A 23,943-nucleotide genomic window follows, 5' to 3' on the forward strand; every position below is an offset into this window, starting at 1 on the left:
GAAAGAAAAACCAACCAAACCACAAGCTGTTCTCTCTTCCCAGAGGCAGGTGAGGGGCAGAACAAGGAGTTCAGGGGAATGAAGCTGAGGAATCCAGAGACTCGGAGAGGAAAAGTTGCCCTGACGGGAGACTCTGCGTGCTAGAGCCTGAGCTCTGCTCCACAATGGTATTTCTCGTGTCTAAAGGAAACCTCCTCCTGCTGCTGTGTGCCAGCATCTTCCCTGGTAAGTTGGAGAAATCCCTTCTACCCCTTCTCAGCAGTTTAGCTCTTTCCTCCCTCATCCCTCACAAAGCCATGCCACAAAAACCAGTCCCTGTTAGGCATTGCCCTCACTCCTGCATCCTCCTGCCCCATCCTTACAGGTCCCTCTCAGCCTCTGCTGGGCAATGCTTTGCTTTTATTCCCTGCTCCTATTCTCTGCCTGCATGATGGGGAAAGGCTTAAAGCCACAGTAGGGAAGGGGACAGGATGGAGAATACAGGCTCAGCACCCTGCTTCTTGCCTGAGTTTTTCTTTCCCCGGGTAAAGTGTGTTAATGTGTCTCCAGGCTACAGCTCAGGCTGGGGAGAGCTCAGCCAGCGCTCAGCTAATGCTTCTCTTTGTATAATCCAGGGCAGCTAAACACTAAGTAGGAGCCATATTCCACGAGGGGTGGGGGGAGAGCCCCTGGCTCTCTCACCATGGCTGGGGCTGTGTCTGCGTGCAGCTGGCACAGGAGCTCAGCTCCCCTGGCAGCTCCCTGCAAGAAGGGTGCCTTTAATTTTTAATAACCAACAGGCACCTCCTGTTCCTGAAGTGTGTACGTGCAGGGTCAGGGCTGCACCTCGCAGCCTCCAACTTCTAAAGTCACAGCTGGGGGGAACTGTGCTGTTGTCACCCCATTTGTGCTTTCCCCCATCCTCTTCCTCACCATCATTTTTGTGAGGGACCAGCTGTGAAGGGTAGCTTGAAGAGCTGAATTTCAGTCCGGGTTTGGTGATAAGTTTGATGCCAGTTTTCATGTGTAAAATCCCCAATTCCTACCTCCCCAGCAAGAGGCTGCTTTTCCCTTTTTGTCTTGCCCTTCTAACACCCCTCTGTCCTGCTTGTAGACTTCAGTGCTGGAAACTTGATGCAAGGTGGCCATTAAAATCAGACTCGGGGGACAATGGCTCACGTGGTGTTTTTCAAATGGTTTTAGTGATGCCCCCAGTTTTTGCAGCTCAATCCTGCCCTGCAATGGACACCTTGCACTGGGAATTGGCCATGGTAGAGAGCAGAGTGCTAAATACATGGCAATGCCTGGGCTGATGGGAGGCAAATCACCAGGGTGGCATCAGCTTCCCACATGACTCTACTTGCCCATCGATGGGTTTAGCCAGATTACCCCCTAGAGAAGGTTCCAGAGTTTCACACCACTCTGCCCAATGCCCTTCCCACAGCCTTTGGCCATGTGGAAACTCGAGCCCACGCAGAGGAACGTCTCCTGAAGAAACTCTTCTCTGGTTACAACAAGTGGTCCCGTCCTGTTGCCAACATTTCCGACGTGGTTCTCGTCCGCTTCGGCTTGTCCATCGCCCAGCTCATCGATGTCGTAAGTGCAACCTGTCAGTGCAACAAGTGGCCAAGATTAATGAGGTTGGGGCTCAGGGAGAGGCTCTTGGTGCATGTGGGTTTTACTGGCTGATCCAGGGTTGGGTTGGGAAGACTTTGCTCTCAGCAGAGGAGAGTTTTCATGCAGACAGCTCTGCTGGAATGGAGGCTGACTCATGTGGGTAGCTGGTCATTGAAGTACATCCTTTATTCCTCATTTACTATAGGCAAACTCCCAAACTCCTTAAGCTTATCTGAGGGTCTGATCACAGTGGAGCAACTGGTATAAATGCCAGAAAGTCCTAGTTAAGGAACAAACCCAAATAGCTGATTTGAGCCATAATTATTAAGACAATTGACACACAGTAATAGGAACAGGGGTTTATACACCTCTGGAAGACAGTTTACCTGAAGGCCTTTCTGCAAATGTAAGTTTTGAGGGGTTTTAGTTCATCTGGCTGATATTAAAAAGAAAATTGTTTCTGAATGTTTGCTCCAATGGAAGTGAGATATGTACAACCTGCATCTGCTGTGTACAAAGCAGAGGGGTTTGCACTCCTGGCTGGGGCAGGCTGAAATGGTATTTAAAGGATTGCTCTGTCACAGTGTGGTGGGGTCAAGTGCTGAATCCAACAGAGATCCCTGCAGGGCTGCAGATGTTGAGCACACACACAGGCTTTATAGCTTGTGCAGATCTTACACCCTTATGCTGCTCTCTCCTGTCCCTCTTTGCACAGAGCACATCCCAGGACAGTGTGTTGGTAGTTGCACATCTCTTGAATGAGTATCAGACTCCATTCTGGAGGCTTTCTATCACTTTTTGCCCTATTTGTGTGGCAGAGTAAAAGGGGTTGATAATGCAAAGCATTATGCAACTGAGACAATCACAACAGGTGACTGTCCACATTTTGTACTTCCAGGTAAGAGTTTTGAGAGGCAGAGGAAACAGAGATGATGTGTGAGGTGAGCAATCAGACACTAGTTGCTAGAGAGTTGCATCTCCTTGTGTACAAGCCACCAGCTTTCCAGCTTTGCAGCACAGAAATGGTCTTCCATTCCCCTCCTTCCTCTTACGTCAGCCTGAGGCATCCAGGGCTGTTGGCAGTTGCTAATGTTGAAGTTGTACAGTTCTCATCTGAATAATTGATAAGACTAAAGATGAGACATTAGTAAATGTGGAGGCATGAGAGAGACTTTCCATTATGCAGCTGCTGAATTGTGGAAGAGGTGGGATCGATACACCTGCTTCATAGTGCTTGCCACAGTTTACTTAAGAAGAATTAATCTTCTTAAAGCCATGTCAGTGGTTAGAAATGCAACTAGAGGGCAGTTCCATGCTGGGGCTGGAGGAGAGATCTCATTCTTGCCCCAGTCTGTGTAGCTGGGGACTGATGGCTCCCTCTGCCACCTCTGTGGCATCTCAGCTGTCTCTCCTCCTTCCCAACAGTGACACTGTTTGGGTGCAGCCCCACTGCAATTGTTAGAGCCAATGTTCAGCTCCCAAAGACAAGAAGTCTGAAAGAGAAATCAGAGCCATATTCAACCCCCAGCTCCTGATGACAAAATGACAAAAGCTAGGGGCAGGGGAGCAAAAATCAGCGTGGAACTTGACATCCCCACGTGTCCTTACCTCACCCTGACATGCTGAGGGTTTTCTGAGCCCAGAAAACAAAGGAAACAGACACATAAATAAGCACTGAACTCTGGTGTGACACTTAAATCAGGCCAGCACTAGCCTCTGCCTCACATTATTCATCTTATTTACACAGGGGTTGTAACAAGCGTGCAAGGCAAGCAGAAATTGATGCTATTGATTGATGGCATATCTACCTTACATGATTTAAAAGTGTAGGTATATACACTTCTGCCTTTTCATACTATTTATACTTGGAGTTGGGAAAATATCTACTAGCTGACAGGGTGGGTATACACTAGGCTGGCTAAGGGCTACCTGACAGCTTGGGTTTATACAGAAAACCCAGTCCAGAGTGCTCTCACTTTATGTATTTGGCAGGAGGAGAAACACTGTTGAGCTTCATGTTTCCAGGACTGTGCTCACACACAATATATCACAGTAGAAGCACTAAACACTACTTGCAGGTGAAGCTGAGCAAACACATGTGAGTGAGGAGCTATATATCCATCACTCCCTTCGGTGCTCAGGTCGAAGCAAAGCTGTGGAGCAATATCTACTGCCTGCTGCCATCAGAGAATCACAGAATGGTAGGGGTTGGAAGGGACCTTTAGAGATCATCTAGTCCAACTCCTCACCATCCTAGGCTGAATCCATCAGTGCTGAGGAGAATCCCAATAAATTCAGGCCCGTCTGCTGCTGAGATTGCTGAGTGCAGCCTCAGCTGTTCAGTGGTATCAGGCAGCTGCACCCTGCCCCACGTTAAATGACAGAAACATCTGCTTTTTCTTCCCAGGATGGTACTTACATTTACTGCAGGGATTATTTGTAATTACAGAAATTAAGTACAATCAAGAGAAACGTTCCAAGGTCCTTTGGCCACTTCATCTGTAACCAACGTCTGCTCTTGCATTGCAGGACGAGAAAAACCAGATGATGACCACGAACGTGTGGGTGAAGCAGGTGGGTGCATCAGAATATGTGGCTTTGCCATGTCCCTTTCTAGTTTTATGATCTGAACCCTCCCAGCTCTGATACTGCCTCGTTTTTTGGCAGGAGTGGCACGACTACAAGCTGCGCTGGGACCCTCAAGAGTATGAAAACGTCACGTCCATCCGGATCCCCTCGGAGCTCATCTGGAGGCCAGATATCGTCCTCTACAACAAGTGAGTGTGAGCACCGTGGCCACAGGGCAAACCCATTCTTGTAAACTTTCTCTGCCCATTGTGTTAAGATGCTTCTTGCAATTTTTCCTCCCAGTTTTGTTCTTTGTGGTTGAATTCTGTGTAGATTCTCATAATGCCTGTCCCAGAAGTGCCTTAAATGACATTAACTAACCCATCACAAGGGCTTTGCTCTCCTAATGGTCCTTCCTCTGGATAGTTAATGAGTTATGTTGGGGGGATGCCAGGTATTGTTTCATCTTCACATGTCAGATACACAATTAGGATGGATTTAGGCTTTCAGTCCTCTTCCATTTTGTTTCACTGAGAGGTTCTCCCCTAATTCATCCCCATCAACTGGAAAAGCCAATTACTGAGAGTGGGCTTAAACAAGGAAAATATGCTGAAACATGTCAGTCTTGTGTGTCTACAAATACAGGTTTCAGGTCAGGCCAATACCAGTTTAGAATTCTTCTTAAATGAATATTTATTCCTGATCCTGAATGCTTGAAATCTGTCTGTTGTGTGGACATTTCCCAGGAGGCAGCTGGTTGTTTTCTTCCTTTCCTTTGGAGCCTGTTGATATTCTTAGAAAGACTGTCCAAGTGCCAAGGTTGTTTTCTCTTTGGCTTATCATACCAGAGCTCTCCAGTCTCCTAGGATGTCAGATATCCCAGTCTCCCTTCTCAGCACAGGCTGCAGAGAAAACACTTGCTGCAAGAATCAAACAAAACCATCTTTGTACGTGGCTAACGGTCAGAAAAAACCCGCTCAGAGCAGAAGCCATGCTCATGTTTAATAGGCAGGTGCCTGGTTTTAGTTTGATATGATTTTAGGTTTCTTTTTTTTTTTGAAAGAAACCCCAAAAATGGTTAAAGAGGGAATCTGAAGGAGGATTGTGAGCTTTGGAGATTATGGGAATTGTTATGTTTCCCACTAGCTTCTCTCTGATTAGCACTGGAGTGATTGTAAGTCTCTTGGAGAACATTGCACCCTCACCCAGCACATAGTCTGTCTTCTTTCAGAGATTAGACTGATGGAAATTAGTAATTCATTGGCACTTGGACCTTCCTGTGCTACAGGGACACACTCTGAGCATTGGGAGGTACGATACAAGTGCCCCACGTTGCAGCCAAGAAAAGTGTTCACAGCTTGCACTGGAAAAATATGAATGGCCTTGACCTTCTCATCACTTAATTAATGACAACAGTGAGGATTATCATTCTGATGGTTGTTGTGGTGGGCCATAGTGCCAAAGGACACAGTGCTACACAGATCTCCATTGTCTATGGGAGCTTTGTGCTTCGAACCACCCATTGTGGAGCTCCTAATACACAGAACCTGATGTGTCATCTGTGTCTACTCCCTTGGCTCCTCATGCTCACCACAGTTGATGAACATGGTCCATGCATTTGTGCTGTAGACATTTTGGGACTTCATGCTAAAGCAGCCCCCAGACATCAATGGGCACCCAGACCTCTGAGCTGGGCAGCCTTTGGATTCTGCCCCTACATGCTCTGCCTCTCTGCCCTCCTCTCCTTGTTCACTGTCACCACAGCAGCCATTCCAGAATGTTTTCCTTATCCTCTTCTGGGTGTGAGTCTCTCAGGGCAAATAGGAAGTGTATTCTCTAAGTCTAACTGTACCCATGACCTGCTGCCAGGAATGGGAGATCTTAGTGCCCCAGCTACCTAAACCCAAGCCATTTCTCTCCATTTATCCATACTTAGCATTAATAATCATACATTCCTCTGATAGTTGTCATGAGTCTATCATGCATTTTTAATTGCTTACTTAATCCATGAATTAAACATGGTGTAGGCACCAACCATTAGCCACTCAGTAATGGTTTTCCACTAATTCTTTACAGCTATATTTGCCCATACTCTTTCATATAGGCTTATAGAAACTGTTTTCTGCTTTGGGATATGCCCCTCTCTTCTACCTAACTTCACATCTGAAGCTGCAGGCAAGGTCTTAGCTGCACTCCTCTGTAAGGTTTTGTGGTTTTTAGGGGTTGCAAGGCAAATGCAGTGCATGCAAGGTAGCTCACCAACTGCATAACAAGTGTTTCTGCTTGTGGGCTTCTCAGATAGAAATGTTTCAGAGAGAAAGGCTTTGCAGAGCCTCATGGCTGATATTAACAGGGATTTCCTCTCCTATTTTACAAAGATACATGTCCTTTAAATATGTATCTATATTGTTCAGAGGAAATTTAAAGCAGATGCAAGTGATTCTGGGAACAGACTGTGATGAAGAGAGGAGAGTGGCCACATTGGCCTTTTACACTGTTCAGGCTTTTTAATGTGAGCTGTTTATTGCTTAGCACATGCTCTGGCAGAAGTATGGTATTTTTATTTGGGATGGTATCCTGTGGAAAACAGACTTTCCTGGACAGGACATTGAGATTTGAAGGAAATCTACTCCTTTGTTGTGAGGTTATTCTCATATCAAAGCTCATTATGGTCAAAACATTCCATTTATCCACTCTGGAGGCTCAAATTAAATCAGTAAAGTGCTGCTTTGGCCTAGAGAGTTTATGTAGTTGTCAACATCCATAAGGAACCTTAAACCAAATTAATATCCTACAGGGAAATGAATATGCTGTTGAATTTTCAGGCTTGATGAGATAAATTCCAAGACTCTGTAAGTAGTTTCCATTAGATGTGACAAAACATATGTATAACAGAATATGAGTTAATAGTGAAGAGACAAAGCCTCTTCTCTGCCAAGAAGACCAGCTGTTCTTTGTCTGAGGCTGTAAAGGATCTTCAGACACCACCAAATCATTTATAAATGAATTATCTAATCCTCTGCATTGAATTATTTTTCCCATTCATGAGAGGACTTCAAGCACATCTTTTTTTCCTTTGTATATTTAATGTTTAGTGTTCCTTTGCATATGTAAACTAATGGATGAGCAGGGAACTCAGAATGTGAGCTTAGCTGGTTGGTTTTCACCTGGACGTTCATAATAGCATTGTGGCATTTGTTTTCTGAGGCCTGATGGTGGTGAAATCTGGGAAGAAACTACTGGGAACTTTCAGACTTTTCTCTTTTCTCAGTATCTTCTGAACTTTTCTCTTTTCTCAGGATTTTCTGACATCAGTTGTTCCAGAAAGTAATCTCTGCCTTAGCCCCCATGGTCATGAACAAGAACAAAAGACAAGCTAAAACGTGGAGGGAATTGAAACACAAACTGAGTAGTCAGGAGCAGGAACTATCTTGAGGAATTCACCTCAACACCAACCATTAGTGGGCTGGGTTAGAAGGTCATCTGGCATGCAGCTTGTGGAGATCAGGAGAAAGCAAGGAGTCCCTCTGAACTACATTATAACATCCTGTTCCTTTGAATTATCCTCTGATATTGCAACCAGTGAGACTTAACAGAGTAACATTGGTTTTCTGACTCATCCCAAAACTTCTTTGGAGGAGAAATACCACAAGGTGCCCTAGTCTGACCTTTAAAAGATTGGAAACACTTGACATTTTCCTTTATATGTGTGTGTGTACTTGCACAGACCTTGTTATTTTGCACCTGGTTAGACTTCCAATAGGCCCATAATCACTGAATCACACTTAAGCTCTCCATGTTAAGCATCTCTTTAAGTTGTACCAAAAGGGTGCAGGGAACATTCTTCAAAGGAGGCTTGAAACTGCAATTTTTTTCTTGGCTGCTGCTGTTGGATGAAGGATGTCTGAAATGGCTGTGTTTCTGGAGAGGAATCAGATCATTAGATGCCTTTGAGGTTTACTGCCAAGCTCTGTCCAGTAATACAGAAATCTATAAGAGGGATGTGTCTCCTGGGCTGTTGCTGAGTTGGCATCCAGGGACTCCTGCCATTATGCTAAGGACAGAGACAGAGTTTTGCCTCCAAAGTGCTGATGAGGATGCTTGGCAAAGGGAAGAATTGAAGCAAAATGCATGAGTTAAGCACTGATAGAGCTTTCAGGGAAATTTGTGCTTATTTCCTTGGGTAGCACAGCCATTTCTGCCACAGATGTCTGTTTTGCTGAGGAGCAATCAAGATATCAGTTACCAGTGGTTCCTAAACATCTGAAGCAAGCAAAAGCTGCAGAGATGCCTTCATCTATGTACCCAAGACGTTTTGTACCCAAGTTGCCAAGATCTTGGAGATATTTAAAACCCAGCTGGACAAGGTCCTGCTCTTCTCACAGCTGAGTCTGCTTCAAGCAGTGAGATTGGACTAGACAATCTCCAGAGGTCCCTTCCAACCTGTGCATTTATAGTCATCATTTTGGCAGCACAAAACAGCTGTTCAACAAAACATTCTCTGCTTTGCCTTTGGAGAGTACTTTGATCTGAATGCCACACAGGCATTTCTTTCATGTGCACCAAAAGGGTGCAGGATCCATTCTTTAAAGGGGTCTTAACCATTTTTTCTCTTGGTTACTGCTGTTGGACCAAGAATGGTTTGAATGAGGCCGTTCCAGCTATATCCATGTATGTACATAGCTAATTTTCAGACTTTTAAAGCTCTGTTTGGATGTAAATTGCATCATCAGAAATTAAAATAGATGTGTGCCTCATTTCCATACATTCTGAAAACATTGAATCTGGGGAGATGATGTCTGTCCCAACTGCAGGGAAAAGAGCAACTGCTCCCCTCCCAAAAAAACAGAGAGATTCTCCAGCAGCAAAGCTTGTTAATGAGGCAGGGTTGATGGCTGCCAGTAAACCAATGCCATTCTTGAACCCTTAGAAACTTAGATGATTTTAGAAGAGCAGCTTTTATCTGCAGAAAGGGAAATCCAAGGCTGCAGAGCCTAGCAGTGCTATTTCCATTGGCAAAAAAATAAGCAACTGTCCTTCTCCTTTTATTGCTGTTCACTATTGTATTTGGCATGAAGAAAAATAACAGCTCCAGTATTCTGTTACTGACAGGTTTTAGAGCTGTCAGGTCAGAGTAATCAGGAGAGCCTGGTTATCTGCTCAAATTCTTCTTGTGATGTTTTACCTTGCACTCTCTCCCTCTTGCAAATAGTTCTTTGTGACAACTGTCACAACACAGTGGTCTAGACAACAACATGAGCATGTGCTACCACTATAAAGAAATGACTGCAGATCTTCTCTGTCCCACTGTAACAGATCCCCCACCTTCCTAAGGAAATACTCATGTTATGCAGTCAGCACAACTTGGACAGAATGGGTTTTCCCACAGAAAACAGGGTTTCCCCAGTCTCTTATCTACAGATGTCAGTTGCAGTCAGTTGTCTCAACTTCATCCCTCGGAGGCGATTGGGAAAAGGGTTTGGAAGACCATCAACAGCCCGGTGACTGTGTTTGCTCCCTCTCTCCTGTCACAAGGGGCAGAATGAAAGCCTCATCCAGGATGAAAACACCTCTCTAGGTTCACCCTGCACAGGCAGGTTGCCAGCAAGACTAGCTTCCAAGCCAGGAAGCATATGTTTGAAGGTCCAGTGTGGGTGGTAAGCCTGGGGAAGGACACAAAAATGTGTGTATGCATGAAAGGTTTGAGACAACTGTGAACATTGCATGTGATAGCTTGGGTATAGTCTATGTACAACAGCATGGTTGATTTACTCTGCTTACAAGTTGATCAAATATCTCTACATTGAACTGCAATGAGAAATTCAAACATGCCCAGTAAAGTCAGGAATTTAATTCACAGCCCTGTTGGGTGAGGGAGAAGCAGGACAGTCCAAAGGTGTTTGATGACTCCTCAAAGCCATTAGCTGACTCTCAAAGGCAAGAAGCTATCCTGCTGCTGTCTTCACTCTTGCCATAGCACTGAAGGCAACATCCAGCTTGGAAGGCAGTACCAGTGTTATTTGTAACGATGTGTGAGCTGAAAAGGAATCAGAGTGAGACTGGGTTTGTTAAGCAAGCAATTAAAAATGTGTCCCTCATCAAAGCAGCAGATTGTTTATGCAAAGAATTGACACACGAGACCTGCAGCATCACACTGGGTACGTCTCGTCTTGCAGGAGAGAGGTGTGTGGCTAGTCATGCAGAGACTGCAAACCTGCCAGGCAAGACATTCCTGGGAACAAAACACAATTACATGAATTATAATTGTTCCTGGATGAGTTTTAAGCAAGAGTTTCATGCCCTTTTCCAACACACACCTTGTGTTGTTTACCCAGCCATTTATGCATTCCTTTACCTCAGAAGGAAAACACCAGTGGATGCTCATTATCCATTTCCTGTAATGTGAGACCAATTATAAACATATTGCTCCATTAATGAAAGATTTAATCACGCCTCAGAGATCTCAGTAACTGCAGAACTGCATTCCTAATTCCTATCAACATGCAGAAAGAAATCCACCAAGAACAGCAAACACTGGACTGTCACTTGCTGTGCCTGTTTCATGTCTCTCTCTGGCTTCACAGTGCAAGACAAACACAGAGATTAACTTCCATTATTCTTTTTACTAGAACATTCTTGCTGTTCTTCATGTAAGAGCCTGAATGGTTACCCAACACTCTGTCATTTATAGCATCTGGCACCAACTAATTCCTCAGAACCCTCAGCCACAACACCTGATAGTGCTTCCTCCCACCTCTCCAAAGCAAACTCAGCTCTTTCCAGGGCATTAATGGGACAACTTTGGGGAAAACTTGTGTACATTCACCTCAAGGTGAGGGCTGACATTTGCATGCAAAGGCAAGTCTTTGCATAAACCATAAGAGTTCAAAACCCACTGGACAGAGTGGATGGATCCAGTGTTTGCTCATGATGTGCCTCTTGCATCTCTCAGGTGCCTGAGTGTGTTTTTGAAAGCCAGGCACTACCTATCCTATTTCTTTAACAGAGTTGAGATGTCCCAGAGATGCTTTAGCCTTTTTTTAATCTTTTCTCTCTCCTCAGTGCTGATGGTGACTTTGCAGTCACCCACTTGACCAAGGCCCACCTCTTCTATGATGGGAGAATTAAATGGATGCCACCTGCTATCTATAAAAGCTCCTGCAGCATCGATGTAACCTTCTTCCCCTTTGACCAGCAAAACTGCACAATGAAGTTTGGCTCCTGGACCTATGACAAAGCCAAGATAGACTTGGTGAGCATGCACAGTCATGTGGACCAGCTGGACTACTGGGAGAGTGGGGAATGGGTTATCATCAACGCTGTGGGCAATTACAACAGCAAGAAATATGAATGCTGCACAGAGATCTACCCTGATATAACTTATTCCTTCATTATCCGGAGACTGCCACTGTTCTACACAATCAATCTGATCATCCCCTGCCTGCTGATCTCCTGCCTGACTGTCCTGGTCTTCTATCTGCCCTCTGAGTGTGGAGAGAAGATAACCTTGTGTATCTCCGTGCTGCTGTCCCTCACTGTGTTCCTGCTGCTCATCACAGAGATTATCCCATCTACCTCCTTGGTCATCCCTCTGATTGGGGAGTATCTTCTCTTCACCATGATATTTGTTACCTTGTCCATCATCATCACTGTCTTTGTGCTCAACGTGCACCATCGTTCCCCACGGACCCACACGATGCCTGACTGGGTGAGGAGGATCTTCCTTGACATAGTCCCACGCCTCCTCTTCATGAAACGTCCCTCTGCAGTGAAAGACAATTGCAAGAAGCTCATTGAATCCATGCACAAAATAACCAATACCTCAAGGCTTTGGTCTGAGATCGATGTGGAACCCAACTTCACTACCTCATCTTCCCCCAGCCCCCAGAGCAATGAACCATCACCCACATCTTCCTTCTGTGCTCGCCTCGAGGAACCAGCCAAGCCTCAACCTATCTGCAAGTCCCCTTCTGGGCAGTACTCTGTGCTGCACCCAGAGCCTGTACAGGTCACCTGCTCCTCTCCACAACCCTCAGGTCACCCCTTGAGTGACACCCAGACCACCTCCACCTTGAAAGGCAGATCACTAAGCGTTCAGCAGATGTACAGCCCTAATAAAGCAGAGGAAGGAAGTATCCGCTGTAGGTCCCGGAGCATCCAGTATTGCTACCTGCAAGAAGACTCTTCCCAGACCAATGGCCAATCCACTGGCTCCCCAGCATCCCAGAGGTGCCACCTAAATGAAGAGCAGCCTCACCATAAAGCCCCTCAGTGCAAGTGTAAATGCAAAAAGGCAGCAGGCGCTCCAGCTCAGGGGAGCAAGACTCACAGCACCAAGGAGCAGCACCTTGTGTTGATGTCCCCAGCCCTGAAGCTGGCAGTGGAAGGGGTTCACTACATTGCAGACCACCTGCGAGCAGAGGATGCTGATTTCTCAGTAAGTGTGCTAACTCAGCCTGCTCTCCTTGAGCAAGGCAAAAACTTACCTGCTAAGGAAACCCCACCACCTTCTGTAGGGACAGATGGAGTGTTTGGCCTCGGGGTCTTGGCAGGCACGTGGGCCAAGGGGATATCACAACCAGATAATGCTCAGGCTTGCTCTAGAAAGAAAACAAGAGTTGTTTTCCAGCAGAAAACAAGAGTGAAGTTGTTAGGCAGGAAGGAAGCAGTTCATACTGTAAGACACCCAAAGAGCAGTCATGCAGTGGATGTGTAGCAGGTATCCTCTTATAGAGAAGCCTCTGACAGACAGGGAACCCACACTGTCTGTTCTTTGTTAAGCATTGTCTCTCCTCCTGAGCTTATGAAAGCAAACTCCCAAAACAGGTTGTAGATGTGGGCAGCACTGGTAGCGTGGGGACATCACAGGGTTGTGTTTGGCTCTGTGGGATGAGATTCCACAGCAGTGGACTTCCAGTGGAGCTGCTGGCTCAGTGCAGGAAGAGGGGTAGACACACAAACTTCACACTTACTACTAAATATGGCTACAAATAGAGAAGGGAAGTAGAGGCTGAAAGAATGTCTTTTGATGGAGGTAGTGGTGCACATCCAAATGCCACGTTCTTTCACACCACTTGCAGCCCTTCCCCTGCAAGGCAATGCACACCCTGTGCTAGCTAATTATGGCCATGGCAAAGGAAGCCACAAAATAACCCAAAGCTGATGTTCTCGCTAAAGAAAAGTCTTACCTAGCTTTTCCTTGAGGGATCTGTCAGCAAAAGGTACTTTTCCAGCTGTGCTTACAGTTTGATTCTCTCAAGGTTTAGCCAGTGCAGATCACAGTGGGTTTGTGCAAGACTTTCTGGGCATGAAGAGTCCCTTTATATTTGCATTTTTCACAGCACTGAGCACTTAGCAGCAGCAACAAAGGATTAAGTGCTGCTGTCCCTTTTTGGTGCCACAGTTTGAGAGGCCTCTGTTCTTTGATATATTTCACTTCACAGCATCCCTTTGAGGAAGCAACTGTTTATTCCTTGTGTTGTGGAGTGACACACAAAATACAGAGATGAGGTGACCTGTTCAAGGACATGGAACAAATCTGTTGCAGAGATGGGCTGTGAATCCCCATCTTCATTAGCTGACAGCACAGCACTCTTTGCCAGGCATTAGGAGTGCAGCAATTAAACTCTGCTGTCTCCTCCCAGCAATAATCACAAGTAAACCCCTGCAAGTCAGTTGGTTTTAACTCACCTGTTTCCCCCTGATGCAAATGAAAGAATATTACACCAATAATACTTTCCATTTCATCTGATCCTCTTTCTGCTAAGCTTGGTGATATCATCAAGAATAGAGTCAATTATTATCTTGGGTTCTTTCCTTTTAACCCATGACTACAACTTTCTTTCCTTGAAATGAAAACAGTCTTCAGAAACCAGGAGTTTTCTTCCTGTACCTTCAGCTACTCTTCCCCCCCCCGAGGAGAAAGCTCTTGATAGCATGAAGTATCAAAAGCAGAAGAAAAGGATGAGTTTTGAGGGCTCTGACCAGACTTATCTGCCAGGCAGGTTGTGAGCAAAGGCATCAGGAAAACACCCAGCAATGAGCAGAGAAGGGTCAACCCCAGGACCACTGATGCACCAGCAAGACCCTGCAACCCTGCCCATAGATTTCTGCTCTTTCACAGCAGCTGTGGTTGACATGTGGAGGGAGGGGTCAGGTTTTCAGATCTGGGGGAATAATTTCTGCCCCCAGTCTGATTGATGATATATTGCTATCTATTGTTTTCCTTTTCTGAATCCAACTAATGCCAAGAGGGGAAGGACAGGTTTTGTTTCACCAGATGGAAACGACAACTAAGAAGGAAACCTGATTGTCTGGAATTGAAGTGTCCTGTAAGGAGCAGAACTGATCTAACAAAATGAGAATTAATTGGGAGGAAAAAAATCAGCACTCACACATTCACTTTCATCTAAAACTCAAATTGTGGCATTTCTTCATGGAAGTCTTCAATAAATCCATCAGCAGACGTCTCTGATGCAGCTGAAGCCCCTGAGACACAATTGGCTGGCTCTTTGGTAATATTTTCAGAGCCATCCACCTTCCCAGAACGAGAACACAACTGCTTTTGAAGTTTTTTTTCTCTAAAGCACCATTGCCACAGGGGCAGTGCTTCTAAATTAAAAGTAAACAGCTCATTTAATTAAGTGCCTCAGCAAAGAGAGAATGGGAAATGCAAGAGGCAGTTGCTTGTTACCAAAAGATACCTAAAGATATCTGCAAACAACCCAAGCACAGGGGTGCAGTGGGCAAAGTGCAGGGCTGAATTGTCCCAGCATCTGATGGAAATGCCTTTAGGAGTTAATTACAGACTGAGAAGCAAAAACAAGTCGCATGTAACACACGAGGCAAAACAGCCAGACACCATCAGCAGGGGCTGGAAAGCCTTGTTGTCCTCATGCCTGTGTGCAGCTCCAGCCTCCTGTAATCAAAAGGCTTTGAAAACAGCTTAAAAATGAAATGGGAGAGGATGTGGTTGAGGGAAGGGAGGGGGGAAACATGGGATAATCTCACCGGTTTATTTTTAACAAAGTACAATAAAACCCCTCAGGACTGCTCTAAGCTGTGTCACAGGCTCTGGGGCTTGGGAACCAGAGGTCACCAAGGCATCTCAACCCTCCTCTCAACCCTCCTCCTGGGGCAGGATGCTCTGCTGGCACTGCTCAGACCTGCAAGGAGAGATAGACCAGGGAAGAACTGGAGACTCCCTCACTTTTGGGGGATTTGGGGCTGGGAGAGGCAGCTGGTTCCTGCCCCTGATCCTTTCCCAAAAATAGAGTGAGCTTCTTAAAAACTAATCAAAATACAGCTCAGGAGTTGGGCTGGCAGCTGTTGGCAGAGATGTGGTCAGAGAGGCCCCTGCTCCACGTGAGGTGCTGGAGCCCAGGGAAATGCCACAGTGCTGGCAAAACACAAAGCAAAAAGTCCAGCCAATGTTATTTTCTTCTCTTTTTTTCACTGCCTCTCCCCTTATTTCCAATGTCACCCTTCTGTGCTCTCACTCTGAAGCTGGCTATTGATTTTGCAGACATCTCAGCCATCATTTTCAAGCTGGGCTGCTGCATTGATGCATTGGAAGGCAAACTTCTGTTGAACTTCCCAATTCTTTCCTCATCTCCCACTCTCCCCCTTCTTTTCTGAATGAGGAACTCACCTGTTTTCTTTTCTATGTGTGCTCTAGCACTTAGTTTTACTCAGCAAAGCCCATTTTGAGGCACTATTTGTTCAATCCAGCTTTCCAGCCAGACAGCAGCCAGCACATTTCAGATTTTCTTTACACATTGGTTACATCATGAGACACTAATCCCATAAACACAATCATCCAAAGCCTGCTTAGCTGCCCTTCTCACGAGGAATTTTAAGCATCACTCATTCCAGCCCTCTGAAAGTGATGGAGTTAGCCCTTGAGCCCTCACCCTTGGGATGAGAGAATCCCTTTTGGTTTCAAAGGCCACTATTTCTTTTACTCACCCTAATTATAGATGGGTGTGTACAATCATAAACCAAAGTGGTTTCTCCCAAGAGAGTAACAAGGATGAACCTCTGTTTGCTTACCTTTGCCTCTTGAATAGTCAAGACTTGCTCAAGTTGGTGCTGTTTTTAAAGGGTATTCCTGAAACTGGAGATGCTTTGTTCAGGGAACGAATTATGGGTAGATATGATATGCTGCCCCATGTGTGCCTCATCTGCCAATTTACAAAGCTGCCTACTCAGCCAGGGAGCAGCAGCAGCTGATTTAAAATCCTCACCAAGCAGCCCATGTGGAAATAATGAGAGATAAAGTTCAAGAGCTCACTTTGCTGACATCATTGCTTCAGCTGAACGTTGCTTGTGTTGAGGCACAGACTGAGGACAGGTCCTTTACAAATACACTGGAAGATTGATGATCAGTTTATGAAAGGTTCAGCATGCCAAAATGATCTAAATGCTCACATCATCTTACCTGCAAAGAATCATTCTCTTAGCTCAATACATTGCCACAACATTGGCCAGGGAAGGGAAGGCAGCATTGTGCATTCTCTCAGGCACGTTGTGATCTCCCTGTATCATCCACAAGATAAGATAAGACAGGATGAAATGTAGTGGTTAAGTACCATAACTGATGAAGAGAAAGACTCAAGGTGAGCTTGCAGAGTCACTCTGTTGTCCTCAGAGCTTGTTTGTTTGGTGCTTGACAGATATATTTTAGGACCTGGAGTTGCCTCTGTACCTGTGAAAAACCCACCTGCTGCAGATGCCTCTTTCAGGGCTGTTTGTGTTGCCTCTCTTATCAAAATGATTATTCAGCATAATCAGAAAATCCTTAAATAAAACCCAAAACACCACAAAAATCAAGCCAGGTCCCCTCTAAGTCCTATTTTCACTCACAACTATTGCTTGGGGCTGATATCTATGATTCTCTCTGTTTAAAACAAGCTTAGGATCTGTTTCTGAAAGGGCCTGTACCATTACATTCACATTCTTCCTGTACTGTGTTTTCCACTCGTGCCACAGCCCAGTGCACATAGCAGCTCTGGGTACTGTGAAGCCACTCTTGGCTTTGCTCAGGGTCACAGACAAGCACAGCCTTGGCTTTGCTGTCTCCTCAGGCTGGGAGACCTGTTCAGCCTGTAGAAGAGAAGGCTGAGGGGATGCTTTTAGCAATGCTGATAAATACCTAAAGGGCAGGTGGTGAGAGGATGGGGCCATTTTTCTGTCATGTCCAGTGACAGGAGGAGGGGTAATGGCCACAGGCTGGAACACAGAATATTCCACTGGCACAGGAGGAACTCCTTTGGTGCTGAGGTGAGGGAGCCCTGGCCCAGGCTGCCCAGGGAGGGTGTGGAGGCTCCTTCTCAGGAGGTTCCCAAACCCACCTGGACACGTCCCTGTGCCCCCTGAGCCAGGGGAATCTGCTTTAGCAGGGGCTGGGGCTGGGGCAGCTCTGCAGGGCCCTTCCAACCCCCACCATGAGATGTTTCCCCTCCAGAGCAAGGCAGTGTGCCAGATTCCAGCCCCTGGGTCTATCAATCACCAAGTGGTATATTGTAGGAAAAGATAATGGGTACAGCCATATCAAATAAAACCTTGCCACCTGATCAGGCCTCTTCCTGGGAAAGAAGTTAATAATAGCAATGTAATAAAAGAGGCTTTCATATGTTTGTGGTTTCTTAGGGAAACAGCCATTTCCAACTCTTGCCTGATGGTATTAATAAGTGCTAGACCTCCCCAGAGAGGAATTGCTGGAAAATCTTCCCACAGCAAGACAAAAGTGGGGGAAAAGTGGGATGACAAAGACCATTTCTGGTTCATTTTCACTGCTTACTCACCCAAAGCTGTAAATCCCTTTGCAGAAAGAGTTTGGCTTTGTTAATCTGTAAACAAATCTGTTTATGATCATGGGGAAATGAGTAATTTCTTTTCCCTCCACCTCAGCTTCCCCAGCTTGAATCCAAACCTCATTTACACACCCAATTACAGCTGTTGCTTGTGGAAAATGAGATAGTGAGTGTGCAGACGAGCTGAATTATCCACAGGCATATGTCATCTCTGGGGAGCTGTGAACAGGGTTTGCAACCCACACAGTCTGGGAATCCATCCCCCCCATGCCAGCAATTGATAGAAGAAATCTTTGCCATCACAGAGGAGCACAAACTGCAAGCAAAACCTTCCCCTCCCACCTCTGAACTGAAAGGGAAATAGCCTATTTTAGAATAAAGCACTAACAGTCTTGCTAAGTTTTACTGCCTAGTGAGCATTGCTAATGAGCCTTTCACCTCTGTGTTCCCAGGTGAAGGAAGACTGGAAGTACGTTGCAATGGTCATTGACAGGATCTTCCTCTGGATGTTCATCATCGTGTGCTTGCTGGGAACTGTCGGTCTCTTCCTCCCACCCTGGCTGGCAGGAATGATCTAAATATAGCCCCAGAAGGAAGAAAGTATATCCTTCCCCATGGATTTTAGCTTACCTGGAAGGAGCAGAGAAACAGAGACAGCCCTTTGAATAATCTCCTGTGTGTCCGTGCTTGAGTTGCTCCTGAGCTCTCTGCGAATACTTCCCAAGGTCATATCATTTGGCCAAGCCATTTTCACCTCCTCCATCTAATTTAGGGGAAAAGTTCTTATTAAAGTCTGTACATAGCATGGTGGCATTCATTGGCATGTACTCAGCAATGTAAGAACACGAGCTTCTTCCCTAAAGCAGCACATAAAGAGGCTTTGCATCTACAAACCAGCCCCTGGCAAATTATCTCCAGTTGTCTTCAAAGGTCTCAGTGTGGTCTTAGTAACTTTTGCCCTGTCAAGCTGAAGTGGTTCAGGACTGTGTGTCCTTGTGTGAGTCATTTTATAAATAAAGCTCCAGCTTTGGGATACCTGTGCAGGGTGTAAGTCTGTGGGCAGATGATCAAGCCAGACTGGAAAGGCTGAGAAACTTGCTTGGGGCAGCTCAGTCCCTTTGGGATGAATAGTGGTCACTAACACAGTAGTTTCAGTCTTTATATTGACAGGTTGACATTGGCCAGTGCCTTTGAGAAGCCATGGAGACCACAGCTGGGTGAGGATCACCCAAACAAAGGGACCTTTGGGGTTGGGGTTCAGACTGAGCTGGTTGCACTTTAGTGGGAAAACCTGAGCAGGACACAGAGCCATGCTTGGGAATTCAGACTGGCCTTTGCAGTAATGACATGTATTGTGGCCTTATATTTGGCCAGCTGTTTCAGCAGCTGTGCCTTTCCCAGCTCTCTCCAAACTAAACCAAGCTTTGTGCTCATCTTTCCTTGCTTTGGGACCTGCAGAAAGAAGGAAGGGACAGACACCATGGCCAGATGGTGGGAGGGTTGCTGGAGCCCTGTCATACACAGATTCTGCCTGTTCTCTGTATACAACCACAGCACAGTGACCATACTGGAACAGACCATTAGACCATCCAGCTCAGCATCTCCTCACTTTAATACTCACAAACCCACCTTTCCCATCTTCATGGCTGATTGCTGAGTGCCAGGTGGGAACAGCCCAGCAGGACCCAGCCCAGCATCTCCCTGTTTACTTCAGATGTTTCACAGGCAGAAGAGCTTACAAACATTTTACCACAGAGTGCAAGGAAAGCCAGACATAGTCTAAAAATACAGGCTTCCCCCTGAGACCTGCTATGACTGCATGAATCAAAGCCCAGGCTGGCAGCTGAGGGGCTCTGGGTTTCACCCAGCATTGCCTCCACACTTCACAGCTGGCATCAGCATGTACAAGGCTGGCTGGTCACTGAGAATTTTGCTGCTAGGCAGCTCTAGATAGCCCAGAGCTTTGGAGAAGCACACCAGCAGCTGCCTGGAGGCCAGCACAGAAGGCATGGGTAGAAGCCAAAGCCTGGGGTAGGTGAGATGTGTGGCATCCCTACACTGGAGCCTGGCATGTGAAGCTTGTTTGTGCCATGTGGCTCAATGAGCTGCACAGAGCTGCACAGGCTTGTGACAGTAATGCTGGAACTGGACCAATGTGGTTTTAAAGGGACTTCTTTGAAATACAAGTTACTGCACTCAGTCTGAACAATATGGGCTAAAAATCAAGGCAGTGATCAGCCTGTTTGGCCTCATCTAAGAATCTACAACTGACCTCTGTGTTCACAGACTCAGACAAGTGCTTAAAATCTGTACAGCTCACAAAACCAGAGAGTAACAGTGGTTTGGGTCAGTTCCACAAAGAGCTGTGCTGGCACAGGGGGAGGAGGGAGGATGAGGGAGCCAAAGCTGCAGCTCCTCTCTGCTTGTTTGCAGAATAAAGAGAGGTTCAGTCTTCAGAGATGCTAATTTATCCCTTTTCACAGTCAGTGAGTTTGCTTATGGCAATGAAAGGAAAACAAACAGTCAAATATCTTCAAGGTCTAGTGCATAAATGTACCAAGGCAGCTGCAGCCCGTGTCACAGGCTGCATGCCAGAGAGGGGCACACAGCAGGGATGAGGCTGTGCTGGGTTCATGGAGGTGGCTTGAACCCTCTCCAGGGCCTTTCTCCATTTCTCTGATAAAATAATCATGAAGATGGGAAGCTTTCTGACCATGACCATTGCTGGGTCAGGACCACAGCAATGCCCACAACGGCTGCTCAGAGCTTCCAAGTGACCTCCTCCTCCTCCTGCTGACCCTCCTGAACCCATGAGCACCAACAGCAACAGAGCAGGTGGGAGGCTTGGCTGTGCATGCACATTTTTAGCAGTCAAACCACATGCTCTTTCCAAGCCTGGCTGGACAGTCAGCAGCAGCTTGAGCCTCTGCTCACGTCTCCCACTGAATGTGGGCTCGAGCAGTAGGAAAGAGATGGCCAGTGCAGACCAGGATGGGGACCCACAGAGGTGAGGGTGTCTGTCTAGCAGAAGAGAATTATTTGGGACTGATGGGAACTGATAAAGGTTTAAGGACAGGTTTAAGAGCCAAGGTTTAAGGTGGTATATTGGGAAATTCAGTAGGGCCAGGTATAGGCTGTGCTTTTTCCACAGAAAGGACCCATCTCAAACCTTCACCTTATCTGCCAAAATTTCTTGCCAGTGCACACAGAGTGAATTGCAGCATCTCAAGGGGAGTGTGGCATTGTGACAGCAACAGAGCAGGACTGCCTGGCAAGGACATGAACCTGCCACTCAGGAGGGAGAGGAAAGAGCCACGTCATCTGCTCCATTAGCACATCAGAAGTATCAGGTGTGATTAGAAGTGCTAAGGATGTGGCTGTGTCCCTGAAGAGTGAGCACCACTGTGGGGCTGCAGGGTTTGGAAGGAGAAGATGAGAAGTGACAGGTGAAACCAGCTGCAAAGATGTTACTGGCATTTGGGGGGAATGCAGCTCACAGCCATCCTGTTTTGATGACATCAGAACATTTTGCATACAGGGGCAACTCTGTCTCTTCCCACATGACATGAGTGGTTCCTTGGTTTAAAGTTCAAGTGGAGCCTTGTATTCTGCTTCTGAAGTGCATCCTTGTACAATGTAATCAGGGAAAATAGGAATTACCACCTACTGCTCTTTCTCAGGTTATTCCATCCTGGAGGTTAAGGAGGATGATATCCCTCCTTAGGGTTCAATGATCAGAGACTGGAATAAAACTGGGACATGAACTAAAGGAAAACTGTAGAATAATGAATAATTCTGCTGTTCCAAACCCATGAAACACAGAGAGAGATGTTTTTAGCATATGAAAGACTCCAGGAAAATGTATGCAGCCAGCCTGTTAGTATTTGCAGTGTTCCCACTCAGAACTGATTCCCAGGTCTTGACTGAACAAGCTGACATCAGAAGAAGAGAGAGGAAACAAGGCTGGGATACAGCAGGATCTCTAAAACTGCCTTGCAAGAGACTCAGAGCAAAGCAACTAGTCTTCAGGAGCACAAAACTAAGCTCAGAGACCCAAAGGCATCACACAAAGCAGACAAAGATGCTGATCTTACATTGGCCATGAATGGAAGACCAAAGGCATGGAAATCTGATTGTAATAACCTCAATTTCCCCCTTGCTTCTGATGCCCTGGTGCTCCCTTTGTCTGGCTCATCTTCCCAGCCATGGGGCACGTGGGGTATTTTATCTGCAGCTGGCTCATAGGGTGATCAACATAATCCCCAGTATTTCCAGGACTGTTTTCCACCATATCATTTTGTCCTGCAGTGAACTAACCCACATAGCTTGTATCACCTCCCTTTTGGCTAAGTTTCTCTCTAGACATTTATCAGGAGACTGAACTTGAAGAAATCCACTTGTATAGAGACAGGCAGGGAGAAAAATGTCTGTGTGAGACATGAGATTCACATACAGTACTAAGGAAACTCCCTACAACAGCCTTGCCTTGATAACCCCTGTGAGCTCTCTCTCACTGCAGTGATGTCCATTTATGAAACCTTTAATCCCCACCCCAGGACATCTTCTTTGCTTCCAGCCCTTTAAATCTGGCCAAGCCAAGCTGTTGAGCCCTGGAGAAAGACTTTTCAGAGCTGCTTGTTAGCAGTGTTGCTCCTTACTCCTTTGTGCTTATTGTACCTTACTCTTGAGACCAATTTAATACCAGAAAATGATGCTCGTAGCAAAAAAAGATCTGTCTCTGGAAGGTGCTCAGCCTCTGCCAGAATCCAGCTGCACCAGGTGGGTCAAACTCAGCAGCAGGGATAAAAACCCTAATTGATCACAATTTAAGGATGGGAGGATAGAAATTGTAAAGAAACTGAAGCTATGATTTGCACACTGTGTGGAAATTAAAGCCTCTGTGCCACAGTGATGAGTAATAATGCAGCCATAAGATTGAGCAACTCAGGGCAAAAGACTTTTAGAAGGATGGAATGGAAAAGGAGGTAAACAGGCATTAGCCTGCAAAGGTGAAGAAATGGTTGGAACTTGTGGGATTTCACAAGGATGTGTTGCATTTATGCACTTAACTCAGGTTTAACCAGAAAACAGGTTTATATCCAGAAAAACCAATATCCAATCTTCCTTTGTAGCAATTAAAGCCATGAGAACAGAGCCCCTACTAAGCAAAGACTTGCAAGAGAATATTTAAGCTGTATTACTAATGAATGACACTGTCCCTAACTACAGTTTGCATTGCAAGTGGTAAAAACTGGGCCAGAAAAGTACGAAGTGTGCAAAAGAATGGCACAAGAGGGAAGGCAACAGGTTGTGTTGAACAAAGGGTGTGGGATAACAACATTCACAACTGGCTGATTTCTGTGCTCACTGCAATTGGAGCTGGGCAAGGTCTCCTGAACCTCTCAGCATCTTCATGGTTAAGGCTGCTGCATTTCTCCAACCCCTGAAATCTTTTTGCTGTTTAATAGCTTGCAATGCTCATTGCTGGGTCAGGACACTCTCAGAGCCTCAAACCTCTCAGCACAAATGCTCCTTATCCTCAAGGGTTACAAAGCACTTCCACATTTGCTCTGTGATGCTAAGTGGACTAAATATCCATGATATCCAAGTAAATAAAACCACTAATGGGACAAAGTAGGATGAGTTGTTTGTGCAGGTTGTCTGTCTCCTAATCAATAGCACTTCTGGGACCCAGCTTTGTTAAGTCTGATCCTTTCTGTTGTATCTGAAATGAGCAGACAAAAGCAAATGCCACTTGAAATTCTACCAAATAGATTAAATCCCAAGGCAGGCAGTGAGATGATGTTAGCAACTTCCAAACACAGCTGATAAAGAGAAATAAAGAAGCTCTATCTCCAAGCACCTGCAGTTACCAGGAGAGGAGGGGCAGAAAGTTCAGAACTGGGAATGGAGCTGTACTGATTTAAACCAGAAAGGAGGCAGAATTACCTGTAAAGTGCAGATT

General features: G+C 45.9%; 1 protein-coding gene across 4 annotated transcripts; it reads left to right on the plus strand.

Moving 5' to 3' along the window:
• Window positions 1-164: 164 nt before the first annotated feature.
• Window positions 165-18,556, plus strand: CHRNA4 (cholinergic receptor nicotinic alpha 4 subunit). 4 transcript variants are annotated; one of them, XM_062008899.1, is made up of 6 exons: window positions 165-225; window positions 1,424-1,575; window positions 4,126-4,170; window positions 4,264-4,373; window positions 11,227-12,601; window positions 18,431-18,556. In XM_062008899.1, exons 1-6 carry the CDS (start codon window positions 165-167, stop codon window positions 18,554-18,556), a joined length of 1,869 nt encoding a protein of 622 aa, XP_061864883.1. The 4 variants fall into 4 exon arrangements, with proteins under 4 accessions (XP_061864883.1, XP_061864885.1, XP_061864886.1 ...); XM_062008901.1 differs by lacking the exon at window positions 165-225 and having other exon boundaries at window positions 1,453-1,575; window positions 11,227-12,148; window positions 12,437-12,601; XM_062008902.1 differs by lacking the exon at window positions 165-225 and having other exon boundaries at window positions 1,453-1,575; window positions 11,227-12,015; window positions 12,382-12,601.
• Window positions 18,557-23,943: the final 5,387 nt, after the last annotated feature.

Source organism: Colius striatus, chromosome 16, assembly GCF_028858725.1.
Source record: "Colius striatus isolate bColStr4 chromosome 16, bColStr4.1.hap1, whole genome shotgun sequence".
In the NCBI taxonomy this organism is placed as follows: domain Eukaryota; kingdom Metazoa; phylum Chordata; class Aves; order Coliiformes; family Coliidae; genus Colius; species Colius striatus.

Bases quoted from the DNA above. Each gene is read 5' to 3' on its own strand.
- CHRNA4 (XM_062008899.1), top strand. From the start codon at position 165: ATGGTATTTCTCGTGTCTAAAGGAAACCTCCTCCTGCTGCTGTGTGCC. The intron at 1,576-4,125 runs GTAAGTGCAACC...CTTGCATTGCAG, and splicing joins TCGCCCAGCTCATCGATGTC to GACGAGAAAAACCAGATGAT. The intron at 4,171-4,263 runs GTGGGTGCATCA...GTTTTTTGGCAG, and splicing joins CGAACGTGTGGGTGAAGCAG to GAGTGGCACGACTACAAGCT.